The sequence below is a fragment of the Coffea arabica genome, chromosome 8c (assembly GCF_036785885.1).
Source record: "Coffea arabica cultivar ET-39 chromosome 8c, Coffea Arabica ET-39 HiFi, whole genome shotgun sequence".
Lineage (NCBI taxonomy): Eukaryota > Viridiplantae > Streptophyta > Magnoliopsida > Gentianales > Rubiaceae > Coffea > Coffea arabica.
Window position 1 is genome coordinate 39,235,564 of NC_092325.1, and position 16,150 is coordinate 39,251,713.

Sequence of the window (16,150 nt, forward strand, 5' to 3'; positions counted from 1 at the left end):
AAAACAAAGAACACATGCTTTCTTTCTGTATATTCAAAGCAAGTAGGTCTGTACAACTTTGCTAATTTTGTACACAACTAGGGTATTACCAAAAAACCGACTACTTTAGCAGCATGACAACCTCGTGTCAATATTGATGCTGTACCATTAGCTTGAGCACATCATCTAGGAAAAAGACTAGGATTCCCATGATGCTCAATCAGTGCCAAAATTTCCAGGCACATGCTGGATAGTGGCCAAGTTAAAATGGTGTTAGTAAAAGATCATCTTTACACTCTTTGCCGGGCAGAATTGGTCCTTGACAAATTTGGAACTTCCTGATAGTCATCAGGTTCATCTTCCTCATCAGATGATAATAAAGATGGGCCCATCCACGCCTTAAAACCTTCATTGACACGTCTCTCCACTTCAGGTGTGACTTCGAGTGGGTGTGCTTCAAGCATTTCCACACCAAGATTCTGCCCCGTAAAATTACTTTCATCAAGAACTGCAGCAGCTTTTCTCCTTAAAAAGAATGCAGTTCCCCCATATAAAATGACAAGCCCCCAAGATGCAGTCTCATAGCACCAAAACAAGGGCACAGAGCATCTGCTCCCCAGCGTAAGAAGGGTTGAACCAAGAAACAGAGCAAGGAGACCAAAAATGATTGCAAATGCAAGATTTAAAATGGACAGACAGCGCACTCCACCTGTAAATGGAAAGCAAAGAAATTACAGGACACAATCAAGTTGGAATGGATAAGCAAAGCTGCCTTATCTAGTTAACTAACAAGATAGAAATAGCCACGCTACTTCACATACACACAAGTAGTACAAAAGAGAAAACAACTATTCCACTAGCTTGATGAGGCTTACTTTTGTCACCCAATCTAGCCAGTCTAATCACAGACAATGGTCCATGTGAGTGTAATTTTTAATATGGAGAAAAGTAATCTCGTAAAGAAACAGGCTTATGCCAATGTTAGGTGACATGAACATTTGTTGGCACAAAAATCAGCATCTCCACTGTCAGTATAGCAATCATAAACCGAGCTGAAAGCAATGCAGCAAATCATACAAAGAGAGCACAAAAATGATATTTTACAGCTTAAGATTCAGACTCATGCTGAAATAAACATCAGCCAAAAAATTAAATAAAACAAAAAAATTAGATGCACAGAGAAGAGGGACGATAACGGCAGGAATATTGAACTGCAAAGCACAACAGGCATACAAAAGAAGAGAGGAAAGAAGTTTAACATTTGAATCATGACTGAATGCCTTGAGTTGTCCAGCCAGTTAAATGTTGTTCTGAAGTTTTGAAACATGAATTGCATGAATCATGTGTTTTGTCAACAAGATTAGTCCCTTTCAAACCATAATAAACAGGTCTTCTAAGTGTCCTAGCTCCAGCCATACAACATAGAAGTAACCAATATTGCTTCTGCACAAGAGGGGCAAAAGCCTGGTACCGTACAAGCATTCCATTAAAAGCATACCCCTTCTCAAAGAGCAGAGAATGGCAAAATAGAATGTAAAAGCATACCCCTTCTAGAAGCACAGTAATTATTCTCGACAACCCTCAAGCATCCATGTCTTACTGGAGCAGTATAAGCAACAATGATTCCTGCAGAACAACAATAAATTGCAGGTCAGAAAGCACACAACCATCACAATGATCTAGAACAAAATTGATCAAATCACGTGTCTCCACTGCAAACTGCCATGTTAATCATTTGTCTCCAATCTCCACCGCAGAATAACACTCTACGAATTTTAGTTCGTTTCTTAAAGTTGGCAATTCTTTGAATAATAGCATTGGTTGGATCAATTACTGAATAGACGGATCAAATTTTTACGAAAGCAGAATCTACTCGTATCAAGAAAATGATCACCAAATATCATCACAAGATCTAATTATATTCACATACTAATAATATCTGATATCAAAGCTGACCAATAATCAAATTAATCCAACCAAACATTTCAAAAACTATATACAATAAAATAATTTTAAAAAATGGTTGCGATCTCTCACCTGCAAGAAGATAAACTACAGAAGCCCCGAAAAGAAAAGCCGAGGGGACAAACACCACCATCCAATAGTAGTCCACAGTCTCCTGATCCGTGAGATAAAACGCGCCAGGAAAAAGATCCGAATCCCCACCACCGCCACTTCCGCCATGAACAGCCGCGGGGGAAGTTACATTAATCGGAAGAGGCTGAATTCTTAGGTCATTACAAAACGGGCGGTTCAAGGGATCAATCGGAAAAACTATATGCAAGCTAATAATAGTGGAAATCAAAATCACAACAGAAATTAAACCCAGCAAAAATAACGCTAATGGACGTTGTAATTTATGCCAGGCCTTGTCTTCTTCGCGAAGACTCTGGTACTCGTACTTGGGCATGAATGCTTGCCGCAAAGCATCGCCTATTAATGCCATTTCTTCTTTTTCTGTCTGATTCTGGAGTGAACTATGTGAAAGGCATAGAGTACAACATAACAGGGGTGCAGGAGGACTGTGTGTTGTGCGTGTTTTTTGGGGCTAGGGTTTGCAGGAACGGAGGAAGGAGGAGAAGTCTGAGCTGGTACTGGAGTTTGTTGGGGGGCTTGGTTTGTTCGAGAGGAAATGGGCAACAGGGAGAGGTGGTTTTGTCTGTTTAATCTTTGATTAATTCTGGTTAGCTTTGTGATTACTCTGACGCCTTTACTTTTCATTCTATTTTGTTTTATATTTTTGGTTTTTGTTCTTCAATTTGTAGTTCTTAATAGTAGAAGATTAGTATTTTTTTTTTTTTTTTGCTTATTACTAGCACAAACAAAAAGAATCAAAAGGGTCTTTTTCTCCTTTCATTTTAGCATTAAAATTTTTCTTTTTTGTATTCTAATTTGTGGTTAGTGTTGTAAACGAGTTAGTTGTGGCTCGAATTAAAATATATGCGTATGAGTTCAAACTCGTTGAGTTCTCCCGGCTTGAATTCCAACTTGAGTAGATGGCTATTTCAACTTATTCGAAAGAAACTAACTTAACTGAGTTTGATTAAACTCAATTAAACTTACAAAGGGCTTGATTAAACTTTACCAACTCAAGTCTCACACACACGCACGCGCACACAAGTGAGCTTCTTCAATTAGTACCTTTTTAAAAAAAAATTTAAATAAGGAAATGGTGCAATTTAAGAAGCGGGGAGAAGACAAGAAATTAAAACCCAAAACCTTCACGTTCTGGGATTTTAACCTTACCATTAGACCAAAGCGTCTTCAGTGCCTCAATTTGCATTTTAATAAAGCAAACTCGTAGCTAACTTGTTTGAACTCGATTCATTGACGCGGTTTGAAAAATTTCCAAGCAAAATGAGAAAAGCACGGATGGGGCGAAGAAGGTAGGAATAAGAGATAAATTTGAATGTTAGGGTTCAACTATAAGTCTATATAATTGGTTAAGCAGTCCAAAATAACTACAGTAGTGTTTGGATAATAAATTATTTGATAATTTTGTGAAAAAATACTGTAACACTTTTTTGACGTAATGTATATGAGATAAAAAGTGATTGAAACATATGTATATGAGATACTGTAACACTTGTTTGGACAGTCATTTTTCACTGAAAAATGACGTCGTTTTCCGTGATCACATTTCCCTATTACTTTTTTTCCTCACATACATCAAATCGCTAGAGTAATTTTTCTACAAAAAATCCTAAAAAATGCAATCCAAACCTAACCTAATCAGTGTTTGTAAATAAGATAGAAATAATGTGTATACCAAACACACGAGACTTGTTCGACTAGTTTATGCTTCTTTAGTAACTGTGGAGAGTTTTGGCTTTGAAGAATCGAGCATGAGGTCTTGCGTACTAGATCATTAATCTTTGGTTTGATTATCACTGAAGTAAGCAACCACTTTGAGATATAAAATCATATTCAATCTCTTGTCCATGGGATTGTTCATCCATTTTGGGCAGATGAGAAAAGTAGAAATTTCTCTATCAATTTTCATCCACCAAATCTGAAGCCAAGAAACCATAGCTCATACAAATTGTCAATTATACGAGTTTGTGGACTGCCCCTTCTTTTTTTTTTCCCCTTTTAATGGAGCAAAAGAATAATAATGTCTTTTGCAACAAGAAAGTCTTTGAACTTCATCATCCCAGTATATTATATACAATAGAAAAAAAATCATTGCAGTAATTGATTAAAAGAAATAAACAAAAAATGCTTTTGCTCCATTAAAAGGATAAAAATTGGAGCTTTCATGCTGACTCAATAGCTGAAAGACAGAATTGCTCTAATCATCCTCAACTAAGAAAGAAAAAACGTGTCACAAACACTAAGAAAGACAATAAGATGAAAATCTATGTCAAGAAACACTGATCTAACTCCTCATACTAACCTAAAGACGTTAAATTGACTCCTACAAAAAAAGTTGTATTTCAGACCATGGAATTCTGCTGCCGATCAAAATTGAAGAGAAGTACTCTTATTATCAGAACCAGAGTCTGATAGGTTCATGAAATTTCGACATCAGAAGCACAAAGCCGACTCCTCAAAGGACCATAAAGATTCCCAATTGCTGTATTCAGGATCAAGAAAATGCGGCCAACTGGGGTCACCCATTGCACTGAAACCATCAATGTCCGTTGAATTGTTAAAGGATGAACTACCGCCAGGTTCAAAATCAGGATCGAGAACCTGTGTTGGCTGCAGATCATCCACCTCAGAAAACGAACAAGAATCATCTTTGGCATTCCCCTGATCACCCCCATTCTCTAGAGAACGTTTTCCCTCATTCAAACAACTTAACCCAGTTGCAAAAATTTCATGATTTTCACTGCATAGACTTTCTCCAGGGTTTCCAGCAAAACCCTTTTCTCCACAGGGCTGATTAACCAAATCATTATGAGTAGTTCTTTTGGTTCCATTCACCTTCTGTGTCTGAGATGATTGCTTTCCAGGGTAAAGTGAAACCCTTCCATTCAAACAACTTAACCCAGTGGCAAAAATTCCTCGATTTCCACTGCATAGACTCTCTCCAGGGTTTTCAACAGAAAACTCTTCTCCAAAGAACTGATTAACCAAATCATAATCATCACTTCTCTTGGTAACATTCTCCTGCTCTGTTTGAGAAGAATATTGCTTTCCATTGAAAAGTGAAACCTTTTCATTAATAAACTCTACTTCAGATCTGTTGCACCTGTTGTTGCAGCTTTTGAGAATCATTCCCGCTTCTTCAGGACTCTGACTTACTATCTTCGACTGAGATTCACTGTACTCCTGGTTGTAGTTTGCAGCAGCAGTTGCTTCATCAGGAATCATCTCCCCTGCTTTCGGGCTCACTTTTCTAGTAGAAATTTTGCTGGGATTCGACGCAATCTTGGCTTCAGTCTGTTTGTACTTGTCAACAATGCTTCTCGTTTGATCAACATTCTGAGGCCAGATATCAAAGTCACCACTGGGGGCTTGAATCAGAACGCAAACAGGAATGTCGCACAAGATTGAAAGCTCTCTTGCCTTTTTTATGATCCCTTCCTTTCTTCTCTTGAAAACTACAGAGTTTTCCTCGTTCCTCCGCAACTTCCTTTTCTTAGATCCCTCTTCTCGTTCCATCTTTGATTGATTGAGGAGAACAATGTCTAAAGATCTTACTTGATAGATTCTGAGGCGAAATAGAGTGCTAGTAATCTTGGAATACTACTAGTAGTGATATATAAAGCTACGTTTGTCTGACCGACCTTACGATTTGTTTCTTTCCAAAAACGAGACTGCGTAACAACAACGTTACAATGAAACCTAGTACTCGCTACTTTAAAAGTAAGGGCCTTAACTTTTACACAAATATATATTTGTACCCCAGATGTCTCAATTTTATTCCATGATGAGGAAAAAAAAAAAAGAAAAAAAAAACTTAAGTAACAGTTAATCCTATAATTGTGTTATTTCTAATTCTTCAGTCACTGCTCTATTTGTTGCTTTCCCAGTGAAGAACAATAATATAATTTGTTGTTTCAACATATTTGGGAGGTGTTATGTGAATGCAGAATCTGACGAGCAGGGTTTTGATTACATATTTTCGGCATAAGCAAATTTGTTTGTAGGGAGTAGACCGTGTAAGTTTCAATATTAATCTAGGAATCTAGGCCCTGTTTGGAAGCTCGATTTTTTACCAAGTTTGTATAAAACTAGTTTTTTAACAACTTTTGCTACAAGAACCCCAAAAAACTTATCAAAGTTTTTAACCTACACACTTAAAATATTCAAAACACAAAAAAAAAAAAAATTTCCTTCCCCTTTTCTTCTTCTTCCTCCCCCACCACCACCTCCATTGCCGGCTCCGTCACCAATTTCCGGTGCCGGTGTCGGTCTTTTTTTTCCCCTTTTTTTCCCTCTCCCCCTCTTCCTCCCCTACCATCATCCTCTCTTGTCTTTTTTTTTCTCTCTACGTCCGGCGCAGAGGGGGGTGGCACAGAGGAGGGCAGCGAGGGGGGCAGAGGGGGGAAGGGGCGGCGGGGGAAGGGGGAAGAGGCAGAGGGGGGCGGCGCAGAGGGGGACGGTGGGGAGAGAGGGAAGGCGGGGGGAGGGGGAAGGGGCAGAGGGGGGAGAGGGAGAAGGCGGGGCAGAGGGGGGTGGCGGGAGGTGGAGTTGCTGCTGGGGGTGGTGGAGGTAACGGGGAAGAAGATGAAGAAGAAAAAGAAAAAGAAAAAGAGAGGAAAGAAAAGAAAAAGGAAAGAAAGAAAAAAAAAAAAAAGGGAAAGGAAAAGAGAAAAAAAAAAGAAAAAAAAAGAAAAGAAAAAAAGGAAAAAAAAAAAGAAAAAAAAAGTTTTTCACCTTACAAAAACTTCTACAAAATTTTTTCAAAAACTTCTACAGTACACTACAGTAAAGTTTTAGACAAACTCCCAAAAAACTCAGGTTCCAAACAGGCCCCTAGTCTTCACTACATATTTTTGGCATAAGGAGATCCCTAGATTGTTTTAGGCAAGTTAAGAAACATTTTTTTCCTATTTTCCTCAAGACTTGACTCAGTTAGTAGGGAAATTAACCAATTAAATGTGGGATCCCTGATTCATTTCTCAAGCTCTTCTCTTTTCTTCTTTTCCTTGTAAAGTTTTGAATCTCCCTCAAACTAAAAAAAAAAAAAGACTCATCTTTCCTCTCAATTTGTTTGTATTTTATTTGGTATTTACCATCAGGATCCGAGCAAACAAGTCCGTGGCTTAATTAAGCCATCCAGCAAAAATATATACAATTACAATTATTGGTGCTAAATAGCACGTACATTACCATGTGAATATATACAATCATAATTATTGTATCCCTACACTTAGATACTTTACCAAATTAACTATGTTAGTGAATATCCCATATTAATATTCCAATAATTTCCAATCATACGGGGATCACTCCACTCGTTGCCAATTGATTTTAAGAAGGAAATCCAAGTTGTTTATCAAACTATGTAATTTGAAAACCCTCTTAAAGAATAGGCATCTATTAGCCAAACCGTTTTAGAATCTCAAACAAAATCAAAACTGTTAGTTCTTTTGTGCCAGCAAGGTTCTAATCGGTGGTGCGATCTAAAAAGGATTAAATAGGAGGACTAAATTAGACAAAAATAAAGTTGAGGGATGAAATCAGCTTAAGTAAAAAAAAAATTAAAGGATTAAAATGGCCATTTTCCTCGCTATTTATGCAAGGAAAAATTTGTAACATCTTTTTTCTTTCAACGTTTATAAGTACAAGGCAGTCAAATGGTTAAAGTAAGGTTGTAAATGAATGAAATCGCATAGAAAAACCCAACTCATTAACTTGCAGACCAGCTTGAATATATATATATATATATATATATATATATATATATATATATATATATATATATATATATATATATATATATATATATATATATATATATATATATAATTTAAATAGTAAAGTTACATATATATTCCTAATATTTTTACTATTTTATTTAATTTTTATAAATTTTTTTTTAAAACTCGAGTAGACTCAAATTTGAGGTTGAGATCGAATTTGAATTTATATTAAAAACTCGTCGAACTCAAGTTCAAGTTTAGGTTTGATAAAATTGAGTCAAGACTCAGCTTGATCCTTAATTTGATTAGGCCAAAACTCTACTATTTGTAGCTTAGGTCAATCTACTATATTCAGAAATGAGGGATTTAGTTATGATTTATGCATTTCTAAATGATGGGATGCAAAAATCAAGTGGTATTACTAGGTCAAAGCATTGTGGGATCTAGTGTGCTCTACCACAACAAACCTAGATGGTAGAAATATGAGAGATAAGGACATTTAGTTAACTTGCTATTTATTTTCTGTATTTTTAAATTTTAAAAACTAACCCTCTTCATAATTTAAGTGAGATATTTAATATTTTGTTCATATCAATTGCCAAAATAGGAGTTTATGTTATATGGCGAACTATTGGGAAGACTATGAGTGCGTTCGGATTGATGATTATTTAGAAAAAAAATTCTAAAGTAACACTTCAGTACTCTATTTGTGACGTGATGCATGTTAATAAAATTATGATTGGAAAAATAAAAAATTTATTAGAAAATATGTTTATGATATAAGTAGTTTTTTTGGTTTTAGAAAATGAACTATGCAAACAACATATTTATATCAGTGAATTCACATATAGTGAAGTGATGACCAGCAAATGACCTTCTTAAATAAGTTCATCTCATGATTTAACCAAAGAAAAGGCCATCCTATAATAGTGCATATTTTGTAGGCGTTGTTGTTAATCTGGTTTCATTTCACGTCTTCAATACTACATCAGTTGGGTGCGTGATAATAATACCACTTCAGATAACGCCTTCTATGAGCAGCTTAAATTAAACGGCCTTCACCTTTTATATTGTCTGTTTTCAATCAAGAAATAATTAATTCATAAACGAACTGAACTGGACGGGCTTATCTGTTCTCTTTGGGCAGACTTGTTTATAACGAATTCGATCCGGCACCAAACCATGGAACCACTTGACAAATTATTAATTCCATCAATCTACATTATGTTGATGATTGAAGATTTTTCCTTGAACACAATTCTAGTGCTCTGATATTCTTTTCCACTGATAATCAGCTTTCTTGAATGGCTACTTTCTCATCTCTGACCAGACCCATCTCAGAATCTTCACTAATTGCTTTAAAGTTGGGTGATCAATCCCCAAATTCACTTGGTTTTCCGAAACATTTCGTATTTTCAAGACATGGGTTCTGCTCCTTTCCACCTGGGCTTGTTCATATTCAGCTAAAGCCATCTCTTGCTATCAAGAATTCGTATCAGACCGAGTCTTCCACCGGTAAGTTTAATCAGCTTTTCCCAAAAAAAAAATGTTTAACTAGCTTGAATTCACTACCTTGAATAGGTATTTTTCCTACTTTTGTTGGTTTTTGTTGCTGTATTCCCTGCAAAAGAATAACCGAAGAAAATTCTGCTCACTAACTTTTTCATTTTGCATAGACAGAATCTACCGTATTATCATCTGAAGTACCAATTCTTTCTTGCTCAGAGGTTTGTTTTCAACTTTTCATCTGTCTTAATATGCGAATTACCTAATTTTGTTATATGCGGTCTACGAAAGATAAGATAGACAGGCAGGATGCGAAGGTGGCAGAATAGGTTGCTTTTTGTTGTTAATTCTATTCATATGTGCTTTAAATGTGAGAGACTTGTCTAATTAGCTTAATCCTGTTGCCAGTCTTGCCATCTCAATTATTTCAGTTTTGATTTTAGTTAAATATGTATTGAAGGCTTTAGGAAATCGAAGCTATTAATAGAACTGGTTGTGGATGATGGTGCTGATAGCTATTGTTGATATTATTTGTCCGTGGTGAAGGCAATTGAGAGGTTAAGGACAAGCCGAGAAACTTATAAAAGCAAAGAGCAGTATTTAGCTATGTACTCTAGTGTTTTTGGTGGAATAACAACAGATCCATCTGCAATGGTAATCCCCATGGATGACCACATGGTCCACAGAGGGCATGGAGTTTTTGACACTGCTGCCATTATGGACGGGTTAGAAACCTAAACTCGTCTCTGCAGTCATAAGTTCCTTTTGAGTTTTGCCGTGTGGCACATTTTTGGAAGATTCTTTTATGTGATTACTTTTAGCAAGATGGATTTCTCACTAGACATCATCATCTGGCAGAGGTTCAAAGAAATTTGCGGTTATTGTTAAAGTATGCGTTTGGTTTTGGCACTGGTTGCTTTATGCATAAAAATTTCCATGCATATGCATCATATCAACTTCTATTTTTGTAATATTGCTCCTGATTGTCTGCAATGGTAATTTCTCTTGCTTCAGATTTTTCTGTTGACAAATGTTTTCTATGGTAAAATCTAAAGTGACAGTTTTAAACTTAATTTGGACATTGCTTATAGAATATGTCCTTATTTTGTCTTAACTTCTTTATGAACAAACAAGTCCTCGGGTACTAAAGCCTTCTTTTATGAACAAACAAATTTTTGGTTGTTCCTTTCTCTTTCTTTGTTGTTTATAATGCAACTAGAGGAAAGCAACTTGGCTTAGTGATTACTTAATGTGAGGTAACTTTTTCATTTCCTTCATATCCTAGATATCTTTATGAATTGGACCAACACCTTGACCGTTTCATAAGGTCAGCTACCACGGCCAAGATTAAGCTACCATTTGACAGGGACAGCATTAGAAGAATACTCATACAAACTGTAAGTGCTTCCAAGTGCAGAAAAGGCTCACTAAGATACTGGCTTTCAGCAGGACCTGGTGATTTTCAGTTATCTTCATCAGGCTGTCATCAGTCTGCTCTTTATGCTATAGTAATTCAAAACCAGTCGCCTCCTGATTATAGTGGTATCAGAGTAGTTACTTCATCAATTCCAATTAAACCTCCTCAGTTTGCTGTCATGAAGAGTGTGAATTATCTTCCTAATGCGCTTTCAAAAATGGAAGCTGAGGAAAATGGTGCATATGCAGCAATATGGCTGGATTTTGATGGCTTTATAGCTGAAGGTCCTAACATGAATGTGGCCTTTGTAACAAAAGAAAAGGAACTCCTGATGCCTGAATTTGACAAAATTCTCAGTGGCTGCACAGCTAGAAGGGCTCTGGTGCTTGCGGAAAGTCTTGTAAGGGAGGGAATACTCCAGAACATACGGGTAGATAAAGTAACTGTGGAGGAAGGGAAGAATGCAGTTGAAATGATGCTGATAGGCAGTGGAGTTCTCATCCGTTCTGTGGTGCAATGGGATGAACAGGTCATTGGTGATGGTAAGGTTTAGCATATTTGATGCAATTAGTGTGAGAATCTTATGGTTCATTGTAGATTAGTAATACTGGTTATATTTAGGTTATTCCCTAACCAACTTATTGCTGGGTCGGGATGGGAGTAATATCTTTCTCTTCTGATGGATAAACTGGCAAATAATAGTATATTTCCTACCAAGTTCCTATGTCTTGTCAAAGCTTAAGATTCTTCACCATATATGGAGAAAAAGCCATAAAGCAGTCTTGTACTTCAAAAACATAAGCTTCCCTTCCCCTATTGTGATTTATGTTTTCAGAAAATGATTTAGTACTTGAATATCACGTTATTTTCACTAAATTTTATCAGCTTTAAGATTCTATGTACTATTAATTTTAAGGGAATAACAGCTTTGATCACAATTTCAAGAGTCACTAGTATCTGTTGTATATTTCGTTAAAGTTGAAGAAGCAGCTTCTGAAGCTTGTATTTGACTTGTAGTTGTAGATCGTAGGATAAACAGACTGGCCCTTTTCTCAATTTGAAATCTAACAATGTCCCTGCAACAGATGAAAATTCTACACGTTTAACCACGGCATATCACTAGGTGAATGGAGACGAGAGCATATCATAGATCGATATCTGTTCATGTTCACTCTGCGCTGTTATTGAACTAGTGCAATTTTTGGCAAAATGTTGGATAATTAAGACAGTGATGGGTGATTGCCAACTCTCAGACAACCAGGAATTAGTGATTGGTTATTGACTTCTGTGTACTTTTCTTTTTAGGCAAAGAAGGTCCAGTATCTAAGGCTCTACTGAAACTTATCCTGGAGGACATGAAATTGGGGCCTGCTTCCGTACGAGTCCCTGTCCCTTACTAACCTGTTTGCAGTTTGCTAGGAGGAAGACACACTCACAGTCATGTTCTTGAATAAAAATTTTGGAAGCTTTTAGATTTACATATCACAAAATCTTGTTTCAAGTTTCCTGTAGTTTATAATATGGAGCTGTGTTCTAGCATCATTATTGACTAATGGGCCTGGGGCATTGGTAAGAATGATAATGGGTGTAAAATTCCTTCATTTGTAGAGGATCCCAATTGCTTATTGATCTGCACTGTTTCTGCTCATGTGTAGATGTTCACCCTTCTTTTCTCCCAGTTTTGTTGAAAAGATGGAAACCATCGCTCTGGCTTCAAAAATTTCAATTACTTTAAAGTTTCAATGATCAAATTTTACTTAATTGTGAGGAATTTGGAGGTTCTTTACAGCATTTTAGCCTCTAGTATCATATACTAGTCTACATGACAGTATTAGTTTTATACAATAAAACTAGGCTAACGTACTTATGATATGATTTTTCTCACATTATAATCAAGTTTCAAAAAAATAAAAAAATAAAAAGCACTCTAGACTTTAGAATATTGACTTGTCAAATAATTGTTCTACATAACAATAGAAAAATGTAAAGGGAAACAAGTGAAACTCAGTCTTCCACAGAATTGTGATCTGCAACTCAGCATTGTTTGCAATCCTTCCAGCCTTTTTGAATTCAATCCAATCGTCCACAGCTGTCTTGGAATTTTGATGGTTGTCTTTTTGCCCATGATTGAAGGACCCCTCATTTCTTGATTCTTCATAAGCAACGCAAACAAGGTCCACTGTCTCAGTCTCTGCAATACCTCCACTGCCCTTTACTAACATGTTGACAGTTTTTCCTCAGCATCGTTGCATGGATCATGTATCCAATGTATATACACATACTAATAATCATTACCTTTTTTGCATTTATATACCTTCTGTATTTAATCGTACATACCATCTTTTATATTTATTTACTTTTCCTAATTAATGTTATATTTCTAAAAATGTAACACCTAAAATATATATTAACGCGGGCTTAATAGACATCCGTCAGACAGACACATTTAAAAAAGTACAATTAATAAAAAAATGTATAAATGCTAAGAGAGAACAATAATTGTTAGTGTGTATATACATGATTCATTGAGTAAAATTAAACGTGTTAATGAGTACTTATTGAATATTTAAAAAAAAAAAAAAAAAGTACTATTGAATACATATGGACATTCGTTTACGAGGGGCTCACCCCTTTTTTGCTCCTGCAATGCCCAGCCCCTCACCAATTCCTCTTTGAAGTCCCTTGCTGCTATTCCTCTTCCTGTTTTGTTCGTTTACAAGGCTATAGCAGCATCCGTGTTAATTCTGATTATCCCTTGTTCAGGGGGGCACCAGTTCCTGTTTTGATGCTGATGAGTTGTTTCAGCAATGCATTTTCTGTCATTTACTTCCTCAGCTTCCTTGAACTCCAACCATTCCTGTTGAGCCTTCTGTACACAGCTTAGTTCCTTCCTTGCTGCTTGTCCATGCATCACTCTCTTCCTATCTTTCCATATCTGCCAAAAGGATATTAATTGTCGAGTCAATGTGATCTTGACCATCAGTTCTTTCCTTTGCCTGTAATAATCCCTCCCACCATCTCCAAAAGTTGGACCGGAGATCATTAAGACCTTCCCAGTTTACTGGAGCTAGCTTCCAAATTCTTTTTGCATATTCACGTTCAAAAAACATGTATTCTAAAGTTTCTATTCCTTCCCCACATCTGTAGCAGTATTTCTCCCCTTTTCCAATTCTCCTATCGAGCACTTCATTTACAGAATTATGATGATGATGCTGGTGGCACCCTGTTGAGAGCATGATCAATTTTCATGTATTTTCCTCTCATGACTTTGCATACCGCCTCACTGCCCAGCCTTCTAAGGCTTGGTGGTGTTGGATCAAGGCTCGATCCTTGCCTTCCACCAAAATTGTCACAATATGTGACGGTCTTCGTTGATCATTATGAGTTCCTTCTCCCTTCCCCTAGATTAGACTATAGGTGTTACGAGGAAAAAAAAAAAAAAAAAGACTTTGCTTACCAATAAATTTGGTTTTAGCAGAACCCTCCATAGCTGTTTTGCTAGAAAACCCAAAATGGTTTTAGCAGAACCCATAGCTCTCTTAATCCTCTAAACTTTGTCTTCTTTCCATAAAACATTGCTTACCTGTCTTTTACCCAACCAAACCATACCATATTGGGTCTTACCAAAAAAGAGCATCAAATTAAAGCTTCCAAATTATTCCATAAACTAGTTTTGTACCCGTTAGTTGAACGGGAATCGTCGAAAAATAATAAACTTTAGTCAATTTATAAAAATATCGAAATAAAATACATATTTAATGTATAATCTATTATAACTTGTCTTAAGTATATTACTATGTACGCATTGTAATGTAAAGTATTGTTATAATATAAATTTGAACGTCTAATTCAGTGAATAATAATTCAAAAATAGAAAAAATAATATTTAACAATATCATAACATTCAAAAACTTGAAAATAAATAAAAAGTGCAGTAAATAGTATCAAATAATATTCTACTATTCAGAAATTTGTTTTTGTTTTTTTTTGTTTGAACATTCTTCTCGATTTGTCCGTGCAAATCAACATTTATTGATTTTTTATTATCACTGCATAATAGCAAAGTAGGATAACTAAGTATAAAAACAATAAATGATTTATCGCATTCAAGTTTGTGTATAACAATACGTAAAGATTATAATTAAATAAACGGCCAGAGTCTTTTAATTAACTAATGAATTTGCAGATATATCTAATAGAGATATTTATGTCTCTTGTATTTATATCGCATTACTTTCCAGTACCTTTTGTTGGTTGTCTTTCCTGGAGGCAAATTAACAAACATCATAGTATATGATCACAAAAATCAATTAACAAACATGTTAGAAAAAATCATACAAAAATAACGATGAAAGTACTTGTTTAAATCCTATGTCTTCATACAAAACAAATAGAAAATAAAACAAAAAAATTCAAGATATGTTACTAAGTTTTTACAATTGAAGATCAACATGCCTTTTTAAATATATATATATATATATATATATATATATATATATTGAAAGAGGATGTACCTGATAATCAAGAGGAGTGGAAACCCAAAATCGATATTTTAATATGCTAGCCGCTTGCACTGGAAATACTTAACCACGAATTTGATGCTTGAAATCAATATATTAGAGACTATATGTAGTGTAGACATAGGAAATAAGAATTGATAAGAATACAAAGAGATATTGATAAGAACATTAAAAGTATATTTATCTTAATTTAAGTTGCTTAAAGTACATAACTTTGAGTAGGAAATAAGAATCCTGTAATATTAAGAATTCTTATAGGAAATAAAACCATAATCGTCCAAATAATTTTGGGTAGAAAATAAGATCTTATGTGATCCGTACTATGCACGTATATAAATCTGTACGTAATAAATTTACAAATGCGTTATCAAGATAGATTTTACCGATCTTAAAAGACCACCTCTACTATATTGAGTCCTTTAAGTGCATGGACTCCTATGATGTGGGTCCACACACGTAATATTTCCCATCATCTGGGCAGGGATGTAATGTGTTTAAAGAATTATTAGCAGAAATATATTTAAAAAAAACGGACGGAGTACACTACGGACGGAGGCCTTTCTCTTGGATTGGAGTACGGGCGGAGGGTCGGGTAGGGGCCTTCAGGGTGCAAAACTTCAACAAATATCAAATGTTTTATCTCATCTTTCTTTAGCTATGATAATGGAATTTTATTTCTTTGGTTGATGACACTCCATTTTCTTTATGGACTTTTTCAAAATTTTTCAATCAGATGAAGTGCCATTTTTCTTTGTACATCAATTATGCATGGGGATTGTGAGTCTTGTAAAAATTTTCTCGGGCTAACTTTCTTTAATTTTCATGTCTAGATTGTTTGTATGTTGTTCTATACATGGGTAGATTATTTTAAAATAAAAAGGATCTATGATGAAGCTGTTAAAAAAAAAGAA

General features: G+C 35.5%; 2 protein-coding genes across 4 annotated transcripts; one reads left to right on the plus strand and one right to left on the minus strand.

Moving 5' to 3' along the window:
• Positions 1-65: 65 nt before the first annotated feature.
• LOC113705570 (uncharacterized) lies at positions 66-2,570 on the minus strand. The gene is made up of 3 exons (XM_027227472.2): positions 2,017-2,570; positions 1,525-1,605; positions 66-688 (listed from the first exon to the last, which is right to left on the minus strand). Exons 1-3 carry the CDS (start codon positions 2,423-2,425, stop codon positions 270-272), a joined length of 909 nt encoding a protein of 302 aa, XP_027083273.1. The 5' UTR covers positions 2,426-2,570; the 3' UTR covers positions 66-269.
• A 6,339-nt stretch (positions 2,571-8,909) lies between these two features.
• On the plus strand, positions 8,910-12,367 carry LOC113705279 (D-amino-acid transaminase, chloroplastic-like). 3 transcript variants are annotated; one of them, XM_027227077.2, is made up of 5 exons: positions 8,910-9,311; positions 9,477-9,523; positions 9,849-10,027; positions 10,588-11,261; positions 12,025-12,367. In XM_027227077.2, the coding sequence occupies exons 1-5, from the start codon at positions 9,101-9,103 to the stop codon at positions 12,117-12,119; spliced, it is 1,206 nt and encodes a 401-aa protein (XP_027082878.1). In that variant the 5' UTR covers positions 8,910-9,100; the 3' UTR covers positions 12,120-12,367. The 3 variants fall into 3 exon arrangements, with proteins under 3 accessions (XP_027082878.1, XP_027082879.1, XP_027082880.1); XM_027227078.2 differs by having other exon boundaries at positions 8,979-9,311; positions 9,763-10,027; XM_027227079.2 differs by having other exon boundaries at positions 9,170-9,311; positions 9,473-9,523.
• Positions 12,368-16,150: the final 3,783 nt, after the last annotated feature.

What these genes read in the sequence shown, in the direction of transcription:
- LOC113705279 (XM_027227077.2), top strand. Translation starts at nt 9,101, where the DNA reads ATGGCTACTTTCTCATCTCTGACCAGACCCATCTCAGAATCTTCACTA. An exon ending in CAATTCTTTCTTGCTCAGAG is followed by an intron (nt 9,524 to 9,848) that starts GTTTGTTTTCAA and finishes TCCGTGGTGAAG; the next exon opens with GCAATTGAGAGGTTAAGGAC. An exon ending in ACTGCTGCCATTATGGACGG is followed by an intron (nt 10,028 to 10,587) that starts GTTAGAAACCTA and finishes TTCATATCCTAG; the next exon opens with ATATCTTTATGAATTGGACC.
- LOC113705570 (XM_027227472.2), bottom strand. Translation starts at nt 2,425, where the DNA reads ATGGCATTAATAGGCGATGCTTTGCGGCAAGCATTCATGCCCAAGTAC. An exon ending in TGTAGTTTATCTTCTTGCAG is followed by an intron (nt 1,606 to 2,016) that starts GTGAGAGATCGC and finishes GTTGTTCTGCAG; the next exon opens with GAATCATTGTTGCTTATACT. An exon ending in TTACTGTGCTTCTAGAAGGG is followed by an intron (nt 689 to 1,524) that starts GTATGCTTTTAC and finishes TTCCATTTACAG; the next exon opens with GTGGAGTGCGCTGTCTGTCC.